Consider the following 22,826-nt stretch of genomic DNA (forward strand, 5'->3'; position numbering starts at 1 on the left):
CAGTGAGACGTTCTCCAGTTGCACACCTAACCTGCCTGAAGTCAGGTTGTAAGAACAGAGGTGATGGGGCTCCTCTATTAAAATCCAAGGTCATTATAACTTCTTTAGGACACACGGATCTGTACAAAAGAAACTGCAAGAAGATGTAAAAGGCAACTGAGGCAGATGTTTTGATCATGAAGAATTTGTCAGATGTTTTCATCATCATCATTAGGACTAACCTTCATGAAATCTAGCAGAGTCTTACTTCATTCATTAATTATCAAATTGGGCTTACAGAGACACAGAAAAACTTCTGAAAACTTTTGTAAAGACAGAAAAATTAGGAAAGTAGAAAAAAAAAAAAAGCCCTCCCCAAAGCATAAGCATAAAAATCCTTCTGTGATTACAAACCCATACTATATAATTTCTTAGGCCGTATTATGTCATAGTATGAATTAGTTCAAAATGCTCTTTAACAATGGAATATGACCCAACAAGCCCTGTAGGAAAACACTACCATTAATTCTAATTCCACTGACGTTCCCACTGATTTCCTTACTGGTAAATGACTGAAGTCCAGACCTCATGAATAACCACCAAAAATAATTCTTAGTTAAAAAAATTCTCTAGCACATTCTACACAGGAATTTCATTTAATAGCAGCTTTTTCCTTTGTATTTGCAGATCTACTCTTGAGAAAAAGATCGATACCAATCCTTCTTAAAAAAAAAGGCAATATGATAGAACTATTTCCAATACAGCACTTTCAAAATCCAAGGGTTACATCCTAAACTCAGCTGAAAAGCTGTGAAATTAAGGAGAAAAAAACACCAAGTAGTTTTAAATTTGTGTTCTGTAGGATGAGAAGTAGCTCAGCTAAAGCTCAAAAAGAAGGAGAGGTGGATTTTTATTACATTTAAACTCCCATTTTGTTTTGCAGTAATGTGGGAACAAAATTAAAAGAAACACTGCAAAAGATACAGCTCACTACAAAGCCTGGTCACAACACAGTTCTGTTCTTAAGTTCTTATGCCTCTGTAATTAGCTGACAAATCTGACGAAAATCCTCCATTCACTTACTGTGTGATACTTGCTCTAAAACAATCTATCGTTTAGTCTGCAAGTACCAATTCAGCCCACAAGCAGTGGAAAGACACAGGGTGGCTCTTTCATACAGCATAAAAAAGCAGTTTAAGTGTCTGGTTTGACCTTTTTTTAATAGAGCAAGTTCTGCTGCATTCAACAAGACAGACAACTGCTATTCATACAACCTCTGTGTTCCCTGGGACTCTACCACTGATGAAGAGCATGACTAAAACCTCCTGTTTGTTATAGGCCAGTTAGCCTGACCTCAGTACCTGGTAAGGTTATGGAACAGTTTATGTGAGTGCCATCAAACACACATCAGTCACTAATGCTGTCCCCCACGGGTCTGTGCTGTGGCCAGATCTGTTCAGTATTTTCACTGATGACATGGATGAGGATATTGAGTCTTTCATTAGTAAATTTGCAAATGACACTAAGCTGGGAGCATTTGTTGATCTACTGAAAGGTAGAAGGGCTCTGCAGAGAGACCTGGAATGGTTGGTTGGATGGACTGAGTCCAATAAGACGAAGTTTAACAAGTCCAAGTGCCGAGTCTTGCATTTTGGCCACAATAACCCCCTGCAGCACTACAAGCTCGGGATGGTGTAGCTGGACAGTACCCAGGCAGAAAGGGACCTGGGAGTGCTGGTCAACAGCCAGCTGAACATGAACCAGCAGTGTGCCCTGGTGGCCAAGAAGGCCAATGGCCCCTGGCCTAGATCAGGAATGGTGTGGCCAGCAGGAGCAGGGAGGTCATTCTTTCCCTCTACTCAGCACTGGTGAGGCCGCACCTTGAGTGCTGTGTCCAGTTCTGTCCCCTCAGTTTAGAAAGGATATTGAGACGCTTGAGCGCTTCCAGAGGCTGGTGAGGGGCTTGGAGCACAAACCCTATAAGGAATGGTTGAGGGAGCTGGGGTTGTTTATCCTGGAGAAAAGGAGACTCAGGGGTGACCTTATCACTCTCTACACCTTCCAGAAAGGTGATTCTGGTAGTCAGGTGGGGGTCAGTCTTTCTCCAGGCAGCACTGACAGAACCAGAGGACACAGTCTCAAGCTGCGCCAGGGGAGATACAGGTTGGATGTTAGGAAGAAGTTTTTCACGGGAAGAGTGATAAGGTACTGGAATGGTCTGCCCAGGGAGCTGGTAGAGTCACCATCCCTGGATGTGTTTAAAAAAAGAGTGAATGTGGCACCCAGTGCCATGGTCTAGTTGAGGTGTTAGGACATGGGTTGGACTCAATCATCTTGAAGGTGTCTTCCAACCTAGTCATTCTGTGAATTCTCTGTGAATTCTGTGAAACTGCAGTCTTGTACTCACAAATAGCCTCTTTCAGCAGCAGACTTGAAATTCAAGTAAAATTTTACTAAAAATGTTTGCACAGATCTTCCTTTCATTGGCTGGAATAAGCATTCAGGTGGCCAGACATATTTTTTCAAAGATCAGTGTTCTAACCAGAAGGAAAAAAGCCCTTGCTTAATAAATGATCAAATTAAACAGGACAAGGGAAATTAACAAATATATTGAGAGAGACAAAAAGAGGCAGAGTGTTGGAGGAACATTCTTCCTCGTGAGATGTTCTCCATGCATCACTGGGCTATACCAAACATGCACTTCCCATCAGAGTTCACATTCCAAGAAATGACAAAAACACTTTTTCTCCGAGATGGTAAGCCCCTCCACAGTGATACATATTCCAACAAGAAAAAAAATAAAATCCTGGACCTTCACTTTATGAACCTCTGCATCCATTTTAAACAGGTTTCCATCCTCAACAGCTTACATGTCATGCTTCTCTAATTTGGTTCAAGTCCAATACTTGTAGTCAATATGTTCAGAGTAGCCCGACTCCTGACAGCAGAATCTTGAGTAGCATAGAATATAAAAACATATTCTGTCTTGGTAAGCTTGATATGCAAAAAAACCCCATTTCTACCACAACTCAAATGTATTATACACAGCACTCAGCAGATACAAAGCTTCTGAGCGAAACAAATAATATATGAGCTTTGTTTGCATGATTATCACAGTGATTAATTTGTTTACTGAAATCACTGTTTATAAAACAAATAATTAACTAGTGAGTTCTGATAATTGTTGATAATGCACCATTTTTCTGTTTTAATTATTAGCTTATACCCAAGCAGACAAAGAGAGAAAAGGTCACAGATTCACTTTCTTTAAAGACAGAAGGTGTGTGTGTAATTATACAAACATACATAAAAAGCAATAAACCAGTTATTTAATTTCTTTACTTTCCACACACTACTGCTATTCTTAACATTGCATTTTACTCTTCCTCTACAAACTCCCAGGTGAATAAGAAGCAATGAAGTTCATCATTACCTTAATATTGCAAGCTTGTTCCATGAGTCTCCGGGCGTTCTCCTCAGCTCTGTACCTCTTGGGCAACTGAACTCTAAAGAATTTTAAAGCTCCTTCAAAATCAGCCTGTAGAAGGTCCTCTTTGGAGGTCTGCAATTAAACACAGAGAACTCAGTAAACCCTGGGAACATGCAGTCACGCTCTTCTACTTGATTTGTCATTTACTGGATACATTCCAGACCACCAATGTTCACATTAGCTCAAAGTCATCCTCCTTGAAATCAGCTTTCTTAGCTCTGCTTCATAAAACAAAGGCTAAAGCCCATCCAAGAAATCCTAGTTAAGTCAGCACAGATGATTGCAACATGGGAACGGATTTTAACATTCAATACCTGCCAGGTTAAAAAGGGATTCTGGCTCAGCCTGTCAAGATGTCAGTGAGGAGAAAAAAAAACCCAAGCAAGCAACAAAATCTAGGATAAATTATTATATTTCCTATAAAGCTTGTGCATTAGACCATTGCTGATTCTCATGTTACTGCCTTAAAAAGACAAAGTACACATATTTAATGTATGTATTCACAGACATGAAGAGCAGAAGCACACCATTCATACAAGGCATCAGCATGTCAGTGTGCTGAAGTCCGTGACCCAATTTCTCAAAGAACACCAAGCCAGAAAATGTTCTATATGCTCATTTCTACATCTCCCATACTCCTGGACGTCTCAGTGGTATCAAGTCTAAAAGGTCAGAAGATGTTACACATTCACCATGAATCCACTCTTGCCACTGACAGAGCACTGTGATTCACAGGGACAAATGTCCCATCCTCCAGGTTACTAAGACCTGCACCAAGAGATTCAGAAGGTACCAAATCCCAAGCTTTGGGACAGTTCCTTTAAACGGTTCACAGAAACGGAAGGTCCCGACATGACATTCAGGGTATAATTTCAAAAATGTGAATTTGAAGGGTTTTAACCCAGAAAAGAGTAAACAAAACTCTGTCAATGTAGGTTCTCATACGGTGGAGATCTACACTGTGTAATGTGTGTAACTGCAAATACCTCAGCAGCAGCACAGGCACTTTTGGTTAAAGATAATAACTGAATTAATTGCTCATGTACCACCACCACCACTTCCATGTGGGTATTCTCCTCTTTCTCCTGGGTAACAAACATCCAGTGTCATTTTTTTACCTCATTACACAGTGAGTACATTACACACACATTCGCTCAAAGTTTAATAACTATGTTATTATCCACTTGAATGCAGAGAATCCCACAATGGCTTGGGTTGAAAGGGACCTTAAAGACCATCTCATTCTAACCCTCTGCCATGGGTAGGGACACCTTCCACCAGACCAGTTTGTTCCAAGCCCCATCCAACCTGGCCTTGGATACATCCACAGATGCGGCAGTCACATCTTTTCAGGGCCTCACCATTCTCTCAGGGAACAATATCTTTCCAATATCCCATCTAACCCTGCCCTGTGGCAGTTTGAAGCCATTCCCTCTTGTCCTGTCACTACAGGCCCTTTTCCAAAGTCCATGTCCACCTTCTTTTCTTTTCTTATTGAGTTTGCCCAAGATTTATTTGATCCTCTCACCATTCATTGCCAAAAAAGCTGCTGGGTCCACACTGCAGGGACCCAGGAAAAGCTGCCTTGGGGATGGGAAACGTTCAGCTTTACAAACTATGGCATCAGATCCTGTCCACAATAATTTGGCAGCCGTGCAACTTGGCTGAGGCTCAATCAGATAAGACCACTGCATTTACAGAAAGCTGGGGTAGTTGGTATTGGATTAATTAGATCCAGTATGGCCAATATCACACTTCTGGATGAGTTTTCCTGAGGTTATAAACACTCTTGCTACACTTCAAGCCAGATCACTGTTTCATACCCCCAATGGGCTCGTTGTAGGAAGTTGCCAAGTGTGATGGGAGCAGCCGGTTGTGCCCAGAATCACTGCCAAACCCGAGCTGGAAACCAAGGGCTTCCAGGGAAGTTCAGTGGATAATGGTAGAGGAAAAGCAGTACAGGTTTCATAGGATCATAGAATCATTAAGGTTGGAAAAGCCCTCCAAGATCATCAAGGCAAGCATTTACACAGAACTGCCAAGTCCACTGCTAAAACATGTTCCTAAGTGCTACATTTGCACATCTTTTGAATTCTTTCAGGGATGGTGACCCCATCACTTCCCCCGGCAGACTTTTACTATACCTAATCACCCCTTCAGTGAAGAAATTTTTAATAATAACTAATCTAATGGGTATTAAGAAAAAATTTATATTTCAATGCCCAGCTCACAAACATGGATCTCTCTTTGTTCTCAGCCATGTTGGTATCTACAATCACTACCCAATTCAAACAGATTTCCCCATTACATTACTAATCTGCTGTCTTGGGATACTCCTACACATCCAGTTCCCTCCTCTTCCCTTCATTTATAGCAATTCTATGGAAAACAAATCAGATTTAATTTTTCTAGGCCTCTACTTGATCCATTGTTATAGTACTATTTTTAACAGTCTCCAATAAATTAGATTTATTAAACTGTAACTATTGACAACTTCAAGTTCTCCATGCTGAAAAATCTGTAGTCAATGAAAATCCAGTAACATCATGGAAATAAGAACTTCTCTAATAGAGTTTGCTGAGCTAAGATCGTAGTTAGAAAACTGCAAATCATCACATTGTACAGGCTGGTTTAAATGAGTGATAGAGCCCAGGCTCATCAGCTCCTTCTACTTTACTGAATATTTTCATTTCCTTAAAATAATCTGTTCATCAAAATACTAGTTAAACTATTAAAATCACAAGGAAAAAGTGAAAAATAGAAATTTTGGCATCCCAGGATTCACATTTCCTGAAATTTTGTGATCTTAATCAATAAATTATAAAGATATCTCTGGAAACTTCTGGCAGCTGTTTGACAGGTAGATATTTGTAAATCTTTGTTTGAAGTCACTCAACTCCTGAAACTCACCAACAGCTAATTTCTAAACAGTGGATTTCTCTTAATAAACAATTTTTAAGTTTAATGAGCTAATCATTAAAGTTTGCCAGCTGCATTGCACTTTTGTGCATTTGGGAACTTTAGGAAAGTTTTTATTATTATAGATGCTACTTTTAAGTAAACATATATTTGATTAAAATTATTTTCAAACCCACACAAACAAGGATACTCAGTCAGAACTACGACCAAAAGGCTCAGTTTGCCTTTTAGGGTTTGATTAAATATGTTCTCAAATGCTCTTCCCACATCATTTAAGTATTTCAATACAGTCATAAATTATCTTGACTGAGTTGAAAATTAGGGAAAGCCTGTTCCCAAAAGTATTAGCAAAGCTTTCAAATTTAAAGGTAAAGTTTGGAAAAATAGCAAATGTTCAAAAAGCAAGAACAGAATCTGAGAGACTTAAACAATGTTCATTTTTTTTAGTAAATAATGTTACTACTACTTTCCCAAAAATATTTAGGAAACTGTAATTACGACAAAGGGAAAAGTCTTGGATTTTTTCTTTAATTTAATTTCTCTGTCTTCAGTTATTGAGTCTGTATCTTCATTTATTACTGACTATCAAAACTCCTATTCCCACATGGGACCTAACATAACAGAAGAAATTTTGGATGAACCACATTGCACATCCCTAATTTAGATTGTCCTCCTTCATACAAACAGATAAAAATTACTTATTTTCCTAGACTTTTAGGTATATAATTAGATTTCTGCAGAATGCCAGTAAGCATAAACCACCTGTTTTACACTTTAATGAACATGTGTCAGAAATGAAGACAAGAAGTTAAAGACTGAAAAGAATCTGGCCATGCTTTACTATTACGTTTGCTTCTGGGTCTCAAAATGCTTGAAAGTATCCTCCAATTTTCAGAACACAGTACTTATACATAAATATATATAATATAAAAGCATATATTTCTATTCAATGCCTATAATACACAGATTTTAACTTCTTTTAAAAAATTTCTGGTTTTAACTTCTTAAAAAAGATACAAAGTGTAAAACCAAGATATACAGGCTATTTATTTCTAAACAAAACTGCAGTGCTGCATGTTGCAAGACTTCGCTTTGTGCTGCCCTTTCACATGAACCACAAATGTGAGAGCTGCTCAATGACTCACATGGGAAAATCCTGACCTTTTGTGCTGGATAAACTTGGACTCCAGGATTGGGGAAGTTTGGTGGACAAAACTATGATGATGCAGTAACATCAGAACACACATCTAGGGCAATACACCAAACTCCTTTGCTGGTATCTGCTGCAGTGTGTTTCTTGTTAATGGTATGTTCTGTTATTGCCCAAGCTAAAAGTTTAGTCCAAAATTATACCCTCCCACCCACCTTACCAATCTATCCTGAATTACCTGCCAATCCTGCTTTGTGCCAGCCCATTGCTTGGAATTCCCCTAAAACTCAACATCTCATTAGTCCATGTGACCTAGTTTTCCCCCCTATCTCACTGGATAATGTCTTTGGGAACCCTACCCTTTATCCCTCTTCAGAATTTCTCCAATTTGCTAAAAATTTGTACCTTCCCCTTGAACCTCCTCCATATTTAAGCTGTTGCACCTTCACCATCTTTGTCTTTTGCCCCGCGGATTCCCCAAAGTAATAAATCCTTTTCATCCTATGCAAAAGACCTCCCCCTCCTCCTCGCCTCCTTCCAATGCAGTCTGACAGCCAAAAGGCCATGGAGCCATAGCTCGAGCCACATCTAAGGCCTCCTGTTCCCAGAGCGTAACCCACTCCAGCCACGTGGCCATAGTGGCAAAGTGAATGCAGCTCTGGCCATCGCATCAGCTGGTGCCCATCACTCGGGGCTCTGTGAGCAGACCCCATGGATCAACTGTGGATTTTAATCCAAAAGAGTTCTGGCCATCAGCTGCCTCCAAGTGCAGCCAACGGGCTCTGCCCAGCAGCTCGTTCGGGGGAAGGAATGATAAGCCTCTGGCACCCGAGGAACACTTCCCTGAAAATGGATTTTCGCTGCAGCCCCTGTCCAGTGGACAGAAAGAAGGGTGAGTACCCCCCAAGTTAGGCGGAGTGTGCTCCAAGTAGAGGGAAGGGTGCATTGGCCCCAGGGTGTGGAGAGGGGGGCTCACAAATCTACAGGCTACGATAGTTAGCTGCGGAGACAGCTCCCTGTTCCTAAAACTAAAACTGGCCCTGGACTCTTATCTTTAGTTGTTGTTTCTTTTTGCTGCAGCAAAAAGTGGAATTTTGCTGTGCTGACCTAAGATCAAGGAATAATGGGTGCAAAACTTTCAGCACAGCAGAAGGGGATTTATTTCCAAATTGTGGATATCTTGGAGGATGGGAAAAGAAAATTTTCAATGCGGTTGTTAAAACAGTTTGTTCAATGGCTTTTCCTCTGCTTTCCAAGGGTAACCCCTAAAGAAATACTAACCATTCCTTTTTGAGATACAACTGGAAGCTAGTTGACATAACTAACAAATAAATGGGATGCTTTGATTGCTAAATTCTTATTATTTGTGCTAATTCAGTCTACGTTAGTTGAGGAAAGGAAAGTGGAGGAAAAGCCCAAACTAACCCTCCCAGCTCCCCCGTCCTCTGATCCAAAACTCTTGTCCCCTGCACTAGAAAGTCTGTGCCAGGCAAATCGCAATGCAGCAGAGAGCCACCAGCTCCCTGGCCTCCCACACACTTCTCGGTACCTCTGCCTCGATAGTGATGGCCAGGCTATCAAGGAAGTTTCCCTAAACACCTCTTTCCCACCTGTTAATCCTCTGGTTCAAGTTAATACTCCCAAAGAAGATCCTGCCCCTGTCCACATCCCTCTCCCTTCCCCAAACTCCGCTCTTCCCCATGACATCATCTGTTCCCATGACATCACCTGTAAACAACGTCCCCCCTTCTAGCTGTTCCCTCCTCCTTCTCTGGAAGCTCTCCTACTTTACTGGCTTCAAGTTCCCACAATGTCATGGGAACCAGAAGCAATGAGCCCAAATAATAAAACGCGGCACAGGAGACCATTCCCTCTGCCACACCTGTTACCTATACATGAGCAAGAGGAACACCTAGGTGGCAACCTTTTGATTATGAAAATAAAAAAGAACTTTAAAAGGCTCAGAAGGAGTTTGGGAGGAAAAGTGAATATTTTAAAGGCCTTCTAAAGGCCATCTTTTCCTCAAATACATTAGTTGCCGATGATATCAAGGATTTATGGGAGCTCCTTCCTGAGCTCTTGCAATGCCCTGACTGTGCCATTGATGCAGATAACAATAATATCTCAGTGGATCACTTGTTCAGTGATGGGAATTGGTCACAAGCTAGAACACAAGCTGAAAAAATACCACAACCTGTGTTAGAACATGTAAAAAAAGCTGCCAAGAAGGCCTTTATCCTTATGCCCACAAAAGAACCTAAACAAAGTTATGTGACTATTAAACAGTCTCCCTTTGAGGTTTTTATTGATTTTGTCAAAAGGCTTTGAGTAGAGGTGGAGAGGCAGGTTGAAAGTCGGCCAGTACAGGAACAGATAATATTGGAGGTGACCCAAGCAAATGTTAATGACATCTGCAAGAAGATCATCCTGGACCTGCCATTTGAACTGTCTCCGACACTCGATTTGATCATCAAAGCCGGCACAAAGAGAGACACCATCACAGAGCCTCGAGGAAAAGGACACAGAGTGGAGAGAACAGCTGCTGCTGCTACTCCAAATATACACCAACAGCATTTTCGGTGCTTTAACTGTGGGCAGGAGGGACACATAACAAAAGTTTGCCCAAAAAAGGCAACTTCTGCAAAATAAACCAATACATTTACAGGAGGGAGGGGGACAATCACTTCCAAAAAACTAGATGGGGAGTGCGCGCCTGCTTCGCATGTAGAAAGAAATGAAGCAGGTCAGAATCGGGACCCAGAAAAAATCTGGAAGCCATGAGCTCCTTTTAAGCTAGTCGTGATATGAAACATACTCTTTAATATGCTAAGCCACTGGCAAATTGTGCCGGTTGACCCACCTGACGAAGACTTATTTGCCAGACTGGACTGTAAGTATGTTGTTGTCGGGGTCACTAAGCACACATCCCAACAGATTGAAATCTCTCCAGAAATTGTAACATCAGAGCAGGAGGCGCTCATTCTTACAGAGTGCTGTGTCCACCCACCCTTTTTTATGTCACAGGACCAAATCATTATCCAGGTGATGCTGACGCAAATTAAACTGCCAGTGGACGGTTCTTGACCACATGTCTACTCGGCAGAAGTCATTGGAGAAGACAAGCATTGGATAGAGTGAGGACTCCAGTGAGGTGAAGATTACCTTCACCTTGGTGGCCTGTTGGACACAGGGGCAGATATGAAGCTCATCCCCACTATCAAATGGCCATCACATTGGGAACTGCAATCTGTTATAGGTAGAGGGCATTGGGGGTACCCAAGTAGCCAAACGATCTCAAAATGTTGTCCAAACTGAAGGGCCAAATGGGCAATTGACCAGTTTACACCCATTCATTTTAGATTATAAAGTTCTCCTTGGGGGAGTGGGGGAAAGACGCCATGTCCCAATGGGGAATGAAAACTGAAATCCCAAAGACCCCTCGAAATTCTTCATAGTGGCCGTTGATGAGCGCCTTGCCCAGAAGCTGAACTGGAAAACTGATCACCCAGTCTGGGTAAGTCAGTGGCTGCTCACTAAACAAAAACTAAAGGCGCTCGATGAACTTGTAGAGGAACAGTTAGCAAAAGGCAACATTGTGCCAACCACTAGCCCTTGGAATTCCCTGGTCTTTGTTATCAGGATCCGGGAAAGGACAAATTGGTGGGTCCTCCACAACCTCAGAGAAATTAACCAAGTCATTGAAGACATGGGGTCTCGTCAACCACGAATGCCCTCCCCGTCAATGCTCCCCCAAAACTGGAATTTAGCAGTTATTGATATAAAAGACTGCTTCTTCCAGATTCCCCTTGACCCTGCCGATGCTCCACGGTTTGCCTTCTCAGTTCCCTCCATCAATCGAGAACCCCAGTGAAGCGCTACCATTGGAAAGTTTTGCGGCCAGGCATGAAGAACAGTCCCAGTTATCTGTCAGTGGTACACTGCTTTACTGCTGTTCCCAGTGCGTGTCAAAGCAAGAGAAGCCATCATCCAGCACTATATGGATGATGTGCTCGTGTGTGCCCCCGATGACGATATACTACAGCACATAGTTGATTTAATTGTCAATGTTTTATTTGTTGTAGGATTCAAACTCCAAACAGACAAAGTTAAATGGATGTCCCCTTGGAGGTATCTGAGGCTCCAAATTAACAAGAGGACCATTACTCCTCAAAAATTGAAAATCAGAGACAACCCAAAAACCTTAGCTGTGTGGGTCCTTAAATTGGGTAAGATCCTGGCTCGGCTTAACAAAAGAACATCTAGCCCTTAAATTGGGTAAGATCCTGGCTGGGCTTAACAACAGAACACCTAGCCCCCTTTTCAATTTATTGAAAGGGAGAGAGGACCTGAGTTCTCCTAGGGTCCTAACCCAAGAGGCCAAGCTAGTTCTGGAGAAAGCTCAAGAAGCAATGGCAACAAAACAAGCTCATTGCTGCCTGCCAGACTTGCCATTTAAGTTTTGGGAAAACTGCCACACTCCATGGCCTGATTTTCCAGTGGGACCACCGTCAGAAGGATCCACTCTTAATTATAGAGTGGCAATTCCTCAGTCACCAGCGGTCCAAAAGTATCACCAGGCCACAAGAGTTGATGGCTCAACTGATCCAGAAGGCCAGTGCAAGAATGCGAGAACTGGCAGGGTGTGACTTCGCATGCATCCATTTTCCATTTACCCTAACATCAGGTAAGTTGACAAAAGAAGTTTTGAACAGTTGCTTCGGGAAAATGAGACGCTCCAAATTGCTCTAGATAGTTACCCAGGGCAAATTTCAATTCATAATCCTGGACATAAATTATTTAATTCGGCATTCAAATTAGTCCCCAAGGAAAAACAAAGTTAGAAGCCACTCAATGCTCTGTCAGTTTTCACAGATGCATCCCACAAGTCAATGATGACCTGGAAGGATCCTCAAACTCAGCAATGGGAGACAGATGTTAAAGAGGTTGGGGGCTCCCCTCAAATTGTTGAGTTAGACGCAGTTAGTTGTCAGAGCTTTCGAGAGATTTTCCGAACCTTTTCATCTAGTCACCGATTCAGCATATGTAGCAGGGGTAAAATCTAGAGCAAAGAATCCTGTTTTAAAGGAGGTCTCTAATCCCAACTTTTTAAAGTTGCTATTGAAATTAGTCTATCTTGTTTCCCACCGAGAGCAACCTTTCTATGTGATGCATGTGAGGTCACACACCACCCTGCCACGTTTCATGGTGGAGGGGAACAGAAAAGCAGATGCCCTGGCCATCCTAGCCAAAATGGTCAACCTGTCAGACATTTTTCAGCAGGCAAAGTTGAGCCATCAACAATTTCATCAAAATATACCTGGCCAGGTACGCCCAATTCCATCTAACACAGGACCAGGCCAAAGCCATCGTAGCTACATGTCCCGGTTGCCAAAGGTACGCAGTACCAACACTGCGTGCCGGTGTAAATCCAAGAGGCCTCAACAGCTGTGAGGTGTGGCAGATGGACATGATTCATCCCATAGTTCGGCAGGCTACAGAATGCCCACGTTTCAGTACATATTTTCTCCAGAGCGGTCTATGCTTCTGCCCACACAGGGGAGAAGACCGTAGATGAACAAAAACACCTAGCGCAAGCCTTTTCTGTGTTGGGGATCCCTAAATTAATTAAAATGGATAATGGCCCCACATCTACCTCCAAAGCTTTCTGGGAGTTCCTGCAGAAATGGGGAGTGAAATATAAAACGGGCATCCCTCACTTGCCCACAGGTCAAGCCATCATTGAATGAACACATCAGTCACTCAAGACAGTCCTAGAGCAGCAGCAGAGCAATACCACTAGCAATCCACCACAAATTAAGCTCCGTAAGACATTGTTTACCATAAATTTTTTTAACTATTCATTTGAAAACTTAAACCCATCTGTTGTCCGGAATTTCAACAATAACACACAGCTAAAACTGAAAGAACACCCCCCAGCTTTAGTAAAAAATCCTGAGACAGCAAAAGTAGAGGGCCCATTTGAGTTAATCACCTTGGGGGTGTGGGTTTGTGTGAGTGTCCATGCCCTCCGGGTTGAAATGGGTCCCTCAAAAGTGGGTCAAACCACACATCCCCAAGTCTGTACTATGATTGGGCTAATCCACCAAAGATGTAGCTGTGGCTTCCCTCTGCAGGTGCCGGTGCCAAGGAACCGGAAAACCTGATCCCCTACTCGATTGTGCCAAGTTGTCCCTGACTTTCCTTTTCCCAATGATATGTCAGATGTTTTTAATTAATGTTTACCCTGTCTCTAATTTCCTCTCCCCAGAAGAACGTCATTCTGTATCTTGTTCAGTAATCATCCTAGAATATTCTCTGAGTTAGAGAATGCCTCTAAATGCCATTTGGATCCTGACTCTGCTGTGCAAGTCCTCAGAAGTGCGGATCATCCCTCAGCCAAGAAAAAAAATGTGTGGGTCACCCTAGCCCAGGCCTTGAAGCAAGATCACATGTGCCTGTCGATGTCAGCCACTTGATCCATTGTCAACCTGACTGGTGGGGATTTCATTTCAATCTAATGAATACCCAGAAAGTTTTAAACCCCTACATACAGAGATCAATTCCCAACACCCCCACTCAACTCCTGTTGAAATTTCTCGCTCTAATAGTGACATTTACTCCATAAAAATGCCCGTAACAAGCCCTCTTATTTTATGAGGAAATTTGATAAAAAAATTACCTGTAGCTAAGGAAGAACCCCAAGAGTTTGAAATTCTAAGATACTCCTTTTCCTCTTATTGTGTTCAGCTTGTGTATCAGCCACAATACAAAAGAGAACTATTTGTTTCAGTTATTCAGTATAAAAAATAATACATTGCTTCCAGTTGCTTGGTGCTAAGCAATCAGACATAGAAAAACGGCTTCCACTGAAAATTACCATCACCTAAAGTTAGACAAAGACACCTTCTTAATTTGCGGTAATCGGGCACGGGCAGGAATTCCCACTCGCCTTCTCAGAGGCCCATGTACTTTGGGGCAGCTGTCGTTGCTTTCTCCCAAAAAAACCCCAGTTATGAATTGGCAAAACAAAAAGAATGTTTCTGTCATCCGAAAGCGAAGTCTTAAAGGCTTGGATGAAGATTGCGATTCCAAGATTTTTCATTGGTCACACCTCAAAAGATCTGCTATCTCCCTCTTTTTGCCTTGGGTAGTTTCAGCAAAAACTCTTAAGCGAATTGGGCCACTTAACGAGTGTTGGGTTGCAAAACAAGCAAATTTAATATCAGCTGCTCTCAGTGGCCTACTAGATGATGAGGAAATAACCAGGAAAGCAACCTTACGAAATCGTGCTGCCATCAACTTTTTGCTTCTTGCACGTGGCCATGGGTGCAAAGACTCTGAGGGACTCTGTTGCTTTAACTTAACATATAAAAGCAAAAGCGTCCATGCTTCCATCAACAAAATGCAACAATACTGGCGACATCAAACAAGAAACAGAAGACTGGCTCAGTTCTGTCTTTAAAGGAAGGCGATTAACAGGATAGCTAGCTTCTATTGTCAGGACCATTTTGTTAATTTTCTTAGTTGTGTTCCTTATTCTAATTGCCTTTTCTATTCTAAAGAGAGTTCTCTTAAAAACTATCCAAGATACCATCTCTCCCACCAAAGAAGTCAATCATGTAGCAGTATCCACACAGCAGTCCTGGTGGAAAAATGTGAATACCCAAACAGAATCTGCTCTTCAGCACCAGAACTATCCTTCTTAAACAGGAAACAGGGAGATGTTGCAGTGTGTTTCTTGTTAATGGTATGTTCTGTTATTGCCCAAGCTAATAGTTTAGTCCAAAATTATACCCTCCCACCCACCTTACCAATCTATCCTGAATTACCTGCCAATCCTGCTTTGTGCCAGCCCATTGCTTGGAATTCCCCTTTGGAAATCCCCTAAAACTCAACATCTCATTAGTCCATGTGACCTAGTTTTCCCCCCTACCTCTCTCATTGGATAATGTCTTTGGGAACCCTACCCTTTATCCCTCTTCAGAATTTCTCCAATTTGTACTAAGAATTTGTACCTTCCCCTTGAACCTCCTCCATATTTAAGCTGTTGCACCTTCACCATCTTTGTCTTTTGCCCCGCGGATTCCCCAAAGTAATAAATCCTTTTCATCCTATGCAAAAGACCTCCCCCTCCTCCTCGCCTCCTTCCAATGCAATCTGACAGCCAAAAGGCCATGGAGCCATAGCTCGAGCCACATCTAAGGCCTCCTGTTCCCAGAGCGTAACCCACTCCAGCCACGTGGCCATAGTGGCAAAGTGAATGCAGCTCTGGCCATCGCATCAGGCATCTTTATGTCCAGCTATATTTTCAAACACTTATTTTCTTAAATAAAATTCATGCATTTTTTAACACACTGGTACAAAAATGCTGTAGAAAAATAAAACATCTCTAGATTTGTGAGTGGAGAGTTGTGATCTACAAACATGGCACTGATCTTGTGCACACTCAGTGGTATCTCTCTGCTCAGAACTTCACCCTTGCCTTTCTATGTAGCTTCAAACTTACAGGGAAAAGTTCATTCTGCCACATAAAGAACTGATGCAGGTGGGTAAGAAAATCTTCCAGCTTCATCCACCCCGGGTCATCCCAAAGTGTTCAACTGGTGCTGCTCTACCTGCCCAAAAGTGTGCTCAGGTTGAGGAGGTTATCAGAATTTTTCTAAGACTGGCATAAAGGTTTTTTATGCCTTTATGCAGTGTTATAACACTGCAATGACATATATTCTACACATCCCAGGCATTTACCCCTAAAACCACATCAGAGAGAGAAGCTATACACATTAAAAAAACACAAAAGTGCCTAATTTTAGGAAACACTGACGTTCTGAAGGATCTTCAGTTCTGTTTAATGTACAAATTCTCAATCCTCAGAGATTCCTCATTTTTAACACATTACCAGAACACAGTCTGTCCTTTCTGAGAAGGGTGTATGTATGTCAAAAGGCCTGTATGTCAGGAGAGGTATATTTAACCAATAAAACCTGACAGGGAATCACATTGACTTCACAAGGCAAGTCTTCCACATAACACAAAGCACTATTTGTATTATTTTATCTTTTTCACACTCTTCCTTAATAAACAGTACTATGCCCCATAGCAAAGCCAAACTGCCTGGAAGATAGAGATGTGAAATTGCCTGGTAGACTATCTGGAGGGCCAAATACAAAGCCTGATTAAGTCAAGTGAAAAAGAGCTTGATGGTTTTGTCTCTGCTTTCCTTAGAGCTCATCACAGCACAATTCAGGGTGATTTGGCAGCCCTTGCCCAAGAAACCATCAGAAGGACGTGTGTTTTGTTACACCGGAAGGTAACTGGAATAATGATAGCACACTCAACAGTTCAAAACACACATCATCACGGACTAGACTCAATTCTACAAGTGACTGTAAATCCCCAAATCCAGCTGTACTGTAGTAATTGAGGAGTTTGTGAATTTTTCATTTTTATTTGGCATTCTCAAGGCAGGGAGACTGTTCCAACCACCCACACTGCTACAATTGAACAGGTTGCAACATACAGAGCATATGGATTTCTGTGAATCCTGAGGAGCACCAAGATGGGTTCAGTAATATGAAAAAAATGGACAGGTCACTGTATATAACCACAATATGGGTATGGGAATAAAGGAAAGACACCACAGAAAAAGAGGGGGATCAGGAAAGGACTGTCTTCCCACAATCACACAGAAATGTCATTCTAGTGTGCCAGGCCATGGACAGAGCAACACTCTGAGCTGCAGCCAGGTGTGGTTACGACACCCTGAGCAGACCCAGCCAGCACTAGGCACTGACTCCCAGATTTGCCACTTTCTTGTGGGTCTGAGGCTGCTTTGTACACCAGGAGAAATGATAAAAGCGTGTTCTCCATGCCATAACATGGCACACTAAGTGCAGGCACCACCCACACATACAGCATTTGCCATAATGGATGAAAACACCCTTAACAATTTACTTCCCAAATCATTATACACAAGTATTTTCAACTTTTTTACATACGTCCACAGCCTTTCCAAAACCAAACACAGAAATAGCAAAAGCCAAAACACATGAACACAGCTTGATTTTTGATGAGTCTTTAAAGCCAACCTGTGATGTCAGAAATACAAAATCGCTAATGCTGACCATTAATGCACTTTGCGTCAGTACCTAGAAGGTGACTGAGCACGCTGCTTATCTGGAATCATTACAGGACTGAAAAGAAAAGCACTCAGGGATTTAGGAAAGACAGGGTTTTTTTTTTTATTTAGCCCTGGTTGATGATCCTTCAAGCTAGGTAAGGAGTGCCACTGGACCCCATTAGCAGGACTAGTGTCCAGCTTTCCTGAGCTAACATCAAGAAGAAGGACTCAGTGCTTAGGAGACAGATTATGAGAAGCTGAGAGGAAAAAATAAGAGCCCTCTCATCCCTCCTGGGGGCAGAGGCAGGGATGGGAGGGAGAATGGCAAATTCCCAACTAATTAATTTCATGAAAAGGTGATCTCACCGCAAGCAGCCGAGGCACAAAGAGACGATGCCCCATGCCCAGAAGTTCCAGCACTCGACACGCATATTCATTCACCAGCTTGCTCCTCTCTTCATGCATGTCCTGGGACTTCTTGGCAGGTGGGGTGAGCTTGGCAGCCGGGCTTTTGCAAGGTACCCCTTCTTCCATGAGCAGTAAGTAGTAAGTATCCAGAGTGAGAAGAACAGGCCTTCTGAATGGCAATTTTCAAAAGTGCAAGATTAGGAGAGCCAGCCTCCAGTGTCTGGAATGGGTTTGGATGGCTGCTCCAGCAACGCCCCTTTAGCCTCTCAGGAGAAGAAAAGCGTCTTTGCTAAGAATCAAGGAAAAATATGATCCACCGTGCTGGCTCAGACAGAGTCTGAAGGAGATTTGAAATACAAACCAGAGAAAACATGGATCTAAAAATATACATAAAAAGCAGGAAAATGGCAGAGAATGAGCACAGGGAAGCTGGGATGCGAGCAGAGCAAGGGCGAGCTGTGAGGGTTCAGTTCCCGTACGGGTGTGTGGGAGCCGGGAGCGGCAGCAAGAAGGGCAGCAGAGCCCGGGCAGCTGGGAGGCTGCACAGAGAAAAGGATGAGCTCATTGCAATCCCTGCTCCGTGACCAGCGCTGCCGCTCGCTGAGCATCAGACATGAAGGGGTGGGAAAGAGGGGGCTGGGAGCAGAAGGAGGAGGAGGGGAAAGAGGAGGAGGAGGGGGAGGGGGTGCCTGGGCACCAGGAGCCTCTCGGGGAGAATGCCGTAATAAAAAACCAATGGTGAGCGTGGACAGCCGGGCTCCCACCCACCGCCCTCCATCAGTTCTCTGCTGGGGTTTGGCTGTTGAATCCCAGTTTACAGCACATCAGCTGCATCCTTTTATGCTCCATAGCGGGGAGGGATCGGCCTCCCAGCCGATATAATTACTTGTACATGCAGTCTGCTTCTGAATGATGAAACACAGATACGGTGTAGGCGGGGCAGGGCACCCCTCGCCTCGCCAATGGTGACCGGAGAGGGGTCAGGCTCTTGGGATGCATAGCCGGTGAGCAGCAGCGCACGGCTCGAAGAGCCCAGGAAGCCATAGCCCGTCTCTACATAGCTCGTGCTGGATGAAATTAAATACTTTAAAAATCGACCATTGCCAGCGCTGTGCTCTCAGGAGGCGTTTCTAAATCTAGAGACGACGGGCATAGAGGGAATGATGTCAGCACATGCGTTTGAATGGATTCTAGAACACTACTGCACATTTGTAACAAGAATGCAATGATGTCACACCTGGAATCGCCCGTCCATCACCCTGCGAAGAAAACAGCCCACGTGCCTCTGCCGTCTGCTAAAGGCAGCTCAGCAGGTACTGCTCCATCTCACAGGTCTGGATTTTAGAAAGCATGTTTTTACGCTCCTTCGTTTTTGATCAGCCTCAACATAAAATGGGATATGTAACATAACAACACCCATTTCCAACTAGAACAGACAGAAATATTCCACCTTTCTAACATAAAGGTCATAATTTAAAGTACTGTGAGTAGCTCTAAACCACATTGGCAAACACTTCTGTAACTGTATATTTAAGCTCTAAAAATAGTTTTTCTACCATATCAAGAAAAAACATATTTACTCAAAATACTAATACAAGGTAAATATCCGTAAGATGGGGTCACTGATTTAAAAGAATAATCATGTTAATGAGTAACTAAAATATGGAAATCATCAACATGTTGGCTTGAGGTGACACATGAAGGAGTTGGGAAAAGTGTTAAAGCAGAAGTCAGAGGTCAAAGGCAACAGAAAATGCCAATGGAGGCCTCAAGGATGATGACACAGGATTGACTCAGCTAAAGCACTTGCAGATGTGCAGTAGTGAACAGGCTGTTCAGAACAGATGGTGTCCTGAAAGCTCAGGTTTCAAACCAGTGTTTTGAAGATGAAAATCTGCAAAGGGTACTGCAATTCTGCCAGGCTGAGATTAAGGTATTCACTGAGCGCCTTGTGGACAGAAGCCATGACTCTCTTCAGGACAAAGAAGCCACAACCAACACACATTTCCAGTTTAAAGCTGTAGTCAGGATTGTGATGGGAACTCTGCCATTCCTTCCAAACTCCATCCGCATGCAGTTCCAGAGATTTTGGTTTATTATTGAGTCTGTGATTCTGCACACAGGTAACACCACAGTGCCCAACCCACCACAGGTTACACCACCAGACTGCATGTTTGTAGGGAAGGGGTTTGAAGGAAAGGAAGCAGCTTTGCTTATTTCTGAATTCTATTTTAAACACATGCTGGTAAGCGTGATATTCTAGAAACATCAGGTCCTACTTCTCTTGCTTAAAACATTAAAAAGGAAGAAAAATAAGAGTACTGTAAGTGTGAATGTTGGGAAAGAAGTTACAGAACTGATCAGGCACAGAGTCACCAATGACCCAACACCAAAACAGGCAATAGGATGGGGAACTCAGAGCACTAGTAGTGTAAAAAACCTTTAATTCTTAATTGTAAGTCAAACTTTAATTAGCTAATAGCTCTGATTCTCATAGAAATTCAGGTTTGGTTCATTCTGGGTAAGGTCTGGGCTTATGAAAAATGGAATTAACTGATGATTAAATAAAGTCTGTAAGTCTAAAAATTTGTAATAGGATCCAATGGTTAGAGATTAAAACCAGAGGAATTCAGGTTATAAATGAGGTGCAAATTTTTGAAAATGAAGAAAATGACCTGCAGGATTACTTCCCAAGAGATGTAGTCTACTACCATCATTATATTTTTTACATATTGTATTTACATCAGGTCTGAGGTTTTTTTTTTTTAAGAAGAGGTTTCCAAGGCTTGACCAAAAAAATCTCCTTAATTTTATCAGCTGAAATCCATTGTTCCATGTTTTTCAGCAACTCTTTTCAAACAGTGTAACAGTGCACCATCATTTAGATTTTTATTTCTTATTAATTTCCATATCCTCACTGAACACTACATCTTATTTTTATCCCCATGTGACCAGGAATTGTGATTTTTCTTCATGTATAACATTGGATAGTGTGTCAAATTCTTCAGAAGGGCCTGACTGAAGTGAATTTAAAAACTAAAAATAGGCAAAAGGTAATAACTGAGGCAGTAATTAAGATGTCTGAGGATAAACACACATTACTTGTGCTTTGACTTCCATCTCATGGACTATCTGGTCTTTAAGTGCAGGTAAGTTCTGTTTCTGGCCTTCCTATCCATGAAATGACCGCTCACTCACACGGCTCTGATGCAGTTCAGAGCTGCTCAGACTTACAGAGCTGGGGCCCACTGAACTCAGAAGAAACTAATGCCAAAATAATCTCAAAGTAAATAAAACTATATAGAATATGACTTGAAATTATCTATATTTTGTACCAAGATACCAAGGATCTTGATGGGCAGTCCTTTATAAATCTCTGTATTTTAAAATATTAAATCTCTGTATTTTAGTGGCAAAAATGACTTACTTTGAAAAGCTAAATAGACTAAGATGGGAAGAAAAAAGAAGAAGTTAACTTTCAAGTTGTTAGGAGTGGAGTTTTCTTCTCCTTGTTACCTGTGGAATTTTTCCCATTGACTTGCTACGAAGTACTGAATGGCTAAGTACTTGAGACAGGGGAGGAGAACTCCCCCGGTTTTTGGGAGTTTCTCTCCGAGGGACAGAGACACTGCGAGATTAGAAGAAGGTAAAAGGATAGTGTGGGCAGCTGGTCACTCTTGGCTTCGGAAAAGGAGGGTCACTGCTACCACCACCAGAACCCAGCCAGGAGCTGCCTCTTCTTCTGCTGCTGGACCCCACACCCCCTGCCCTGCTGGGTCATCCTGCCATTTCAGTTTACTGCTTCTGAGAGTCCTGCAGGAGCACCAGGACTGACACTACTCCAGGGTTTGTGAAGCAAAGCCTCTCTTTTCCATCCCTTCCCGTCTCGGACACAGCCGCCATCACCACGTGCTCTCCGAGCTCGCATCACAGCGCCCCCTGCAGCCTCGAGGGAAACACCGCACCTACCCTGCTCACCGGGAGCCTGCCAGCGCTCCCTGCCGGCTGTGACAAGAACTGCACCAAAGGGGAACGTGCCTGCGGCCGAAGGGAGTGTTACTAGGTTTCTGTTCTGTTTGTTATTAATTCCATAGCTGCTGCTGTTTTGTTTGCCTTGTTACACATATTAGTAAAGAACTGTTACTCCTATCCTCATATCTTTGCCTGAGAGCCCCTTAATTTCAAAATCATAATAACTGGAGGCAGGGGGTTTACATTCTCCAATCCAGGGGAGGTTTCTGCCTTCCCTAGAAAACACCTGTCTTTCAAACTGAGACACCAGTCTGCTCCTGTAAAACGATAAGACATTCAGCACCAGAATAGCTCTGAAAATCCACATAAATGACATAATGGCCACAGTAAGAACTTAACCACTTATCAGAAATTACTTTGTCCTTTCTGTTCTTCATGGCTAATTACAGCTGTGTAATCTGGATTTAGCAAAGGCTACATCTTGATCATTACTAGAGAGAACATATTAAACCAACTGATTTCTGTAGCAGGTCTCAGCAATGATCCATGCTGGTTGGGCTGTTCTTAAACAGCTTGGAAAGGTGAAGATGACAGTGAGATGACAGTGTCTGCAGATTCTTCTAAATTATTCAGGGATTTAAAGACAAAGGTTGCAATAAAGAATTGCAGAAGGGCCATAAAAGACTGAGGGACTCAGCAGAAGAACAGCCAAGGAAAGTCAATGCAGACAGATCTAAATTGATGCATACAGAGAACAGCAGCAAGTTTCCACATAAACGATAGACTGTGAG

The 22,826-nt window shown here is 42.6% G+C and overlaps 1 protein-coding gene across 7 annotated transcripts in view; it reads right to left on the reverse strand.

The window, feature by feature from the left end:
• RABGAP1L (RAB GTPase activating protein 1 like) overlaps positions 1-22,826 on the reverse strand; it is a 260,444-nt gene that overhangs the window by 59,392 nt on the left and 178,226 nt on the right. For 5 of the 7 annotated variants that reach the window (XM_056497048.1, XM_056497050.1, XM_056497049.1 and 2 more), the window contains one exon: positions 3,413-3,541. In XM_056497048.1, the coding sequence (XP_056353023.1) occupies positions 3,413-3,541 (129 nt within the window). Of the gene's footprint in view, positions 1-3,412; positions 3,542-18,021; positions 18,875-22,826 lie in introns of those variants that run through there. The other 2 variants (XM_056497054.1, XM_056497057.1) reach the window with 2 other exon arrangements.

Source organism: Oenanthe melanoleuca, chromosome 8, assembly GCF_029582105.1.
Source record: "Oenanthe melanoleuca isolate GR-GAL-2019-014 chromosome 8, OMel1.0, whole genome shotgun sequence".
Taxonomy (NCBI): Eukaryota; Metazoa; Chordata; class Aves; order Passeriformes; family Muscicapidae; genus Oenanthe; species Oenanthe melanoleuca.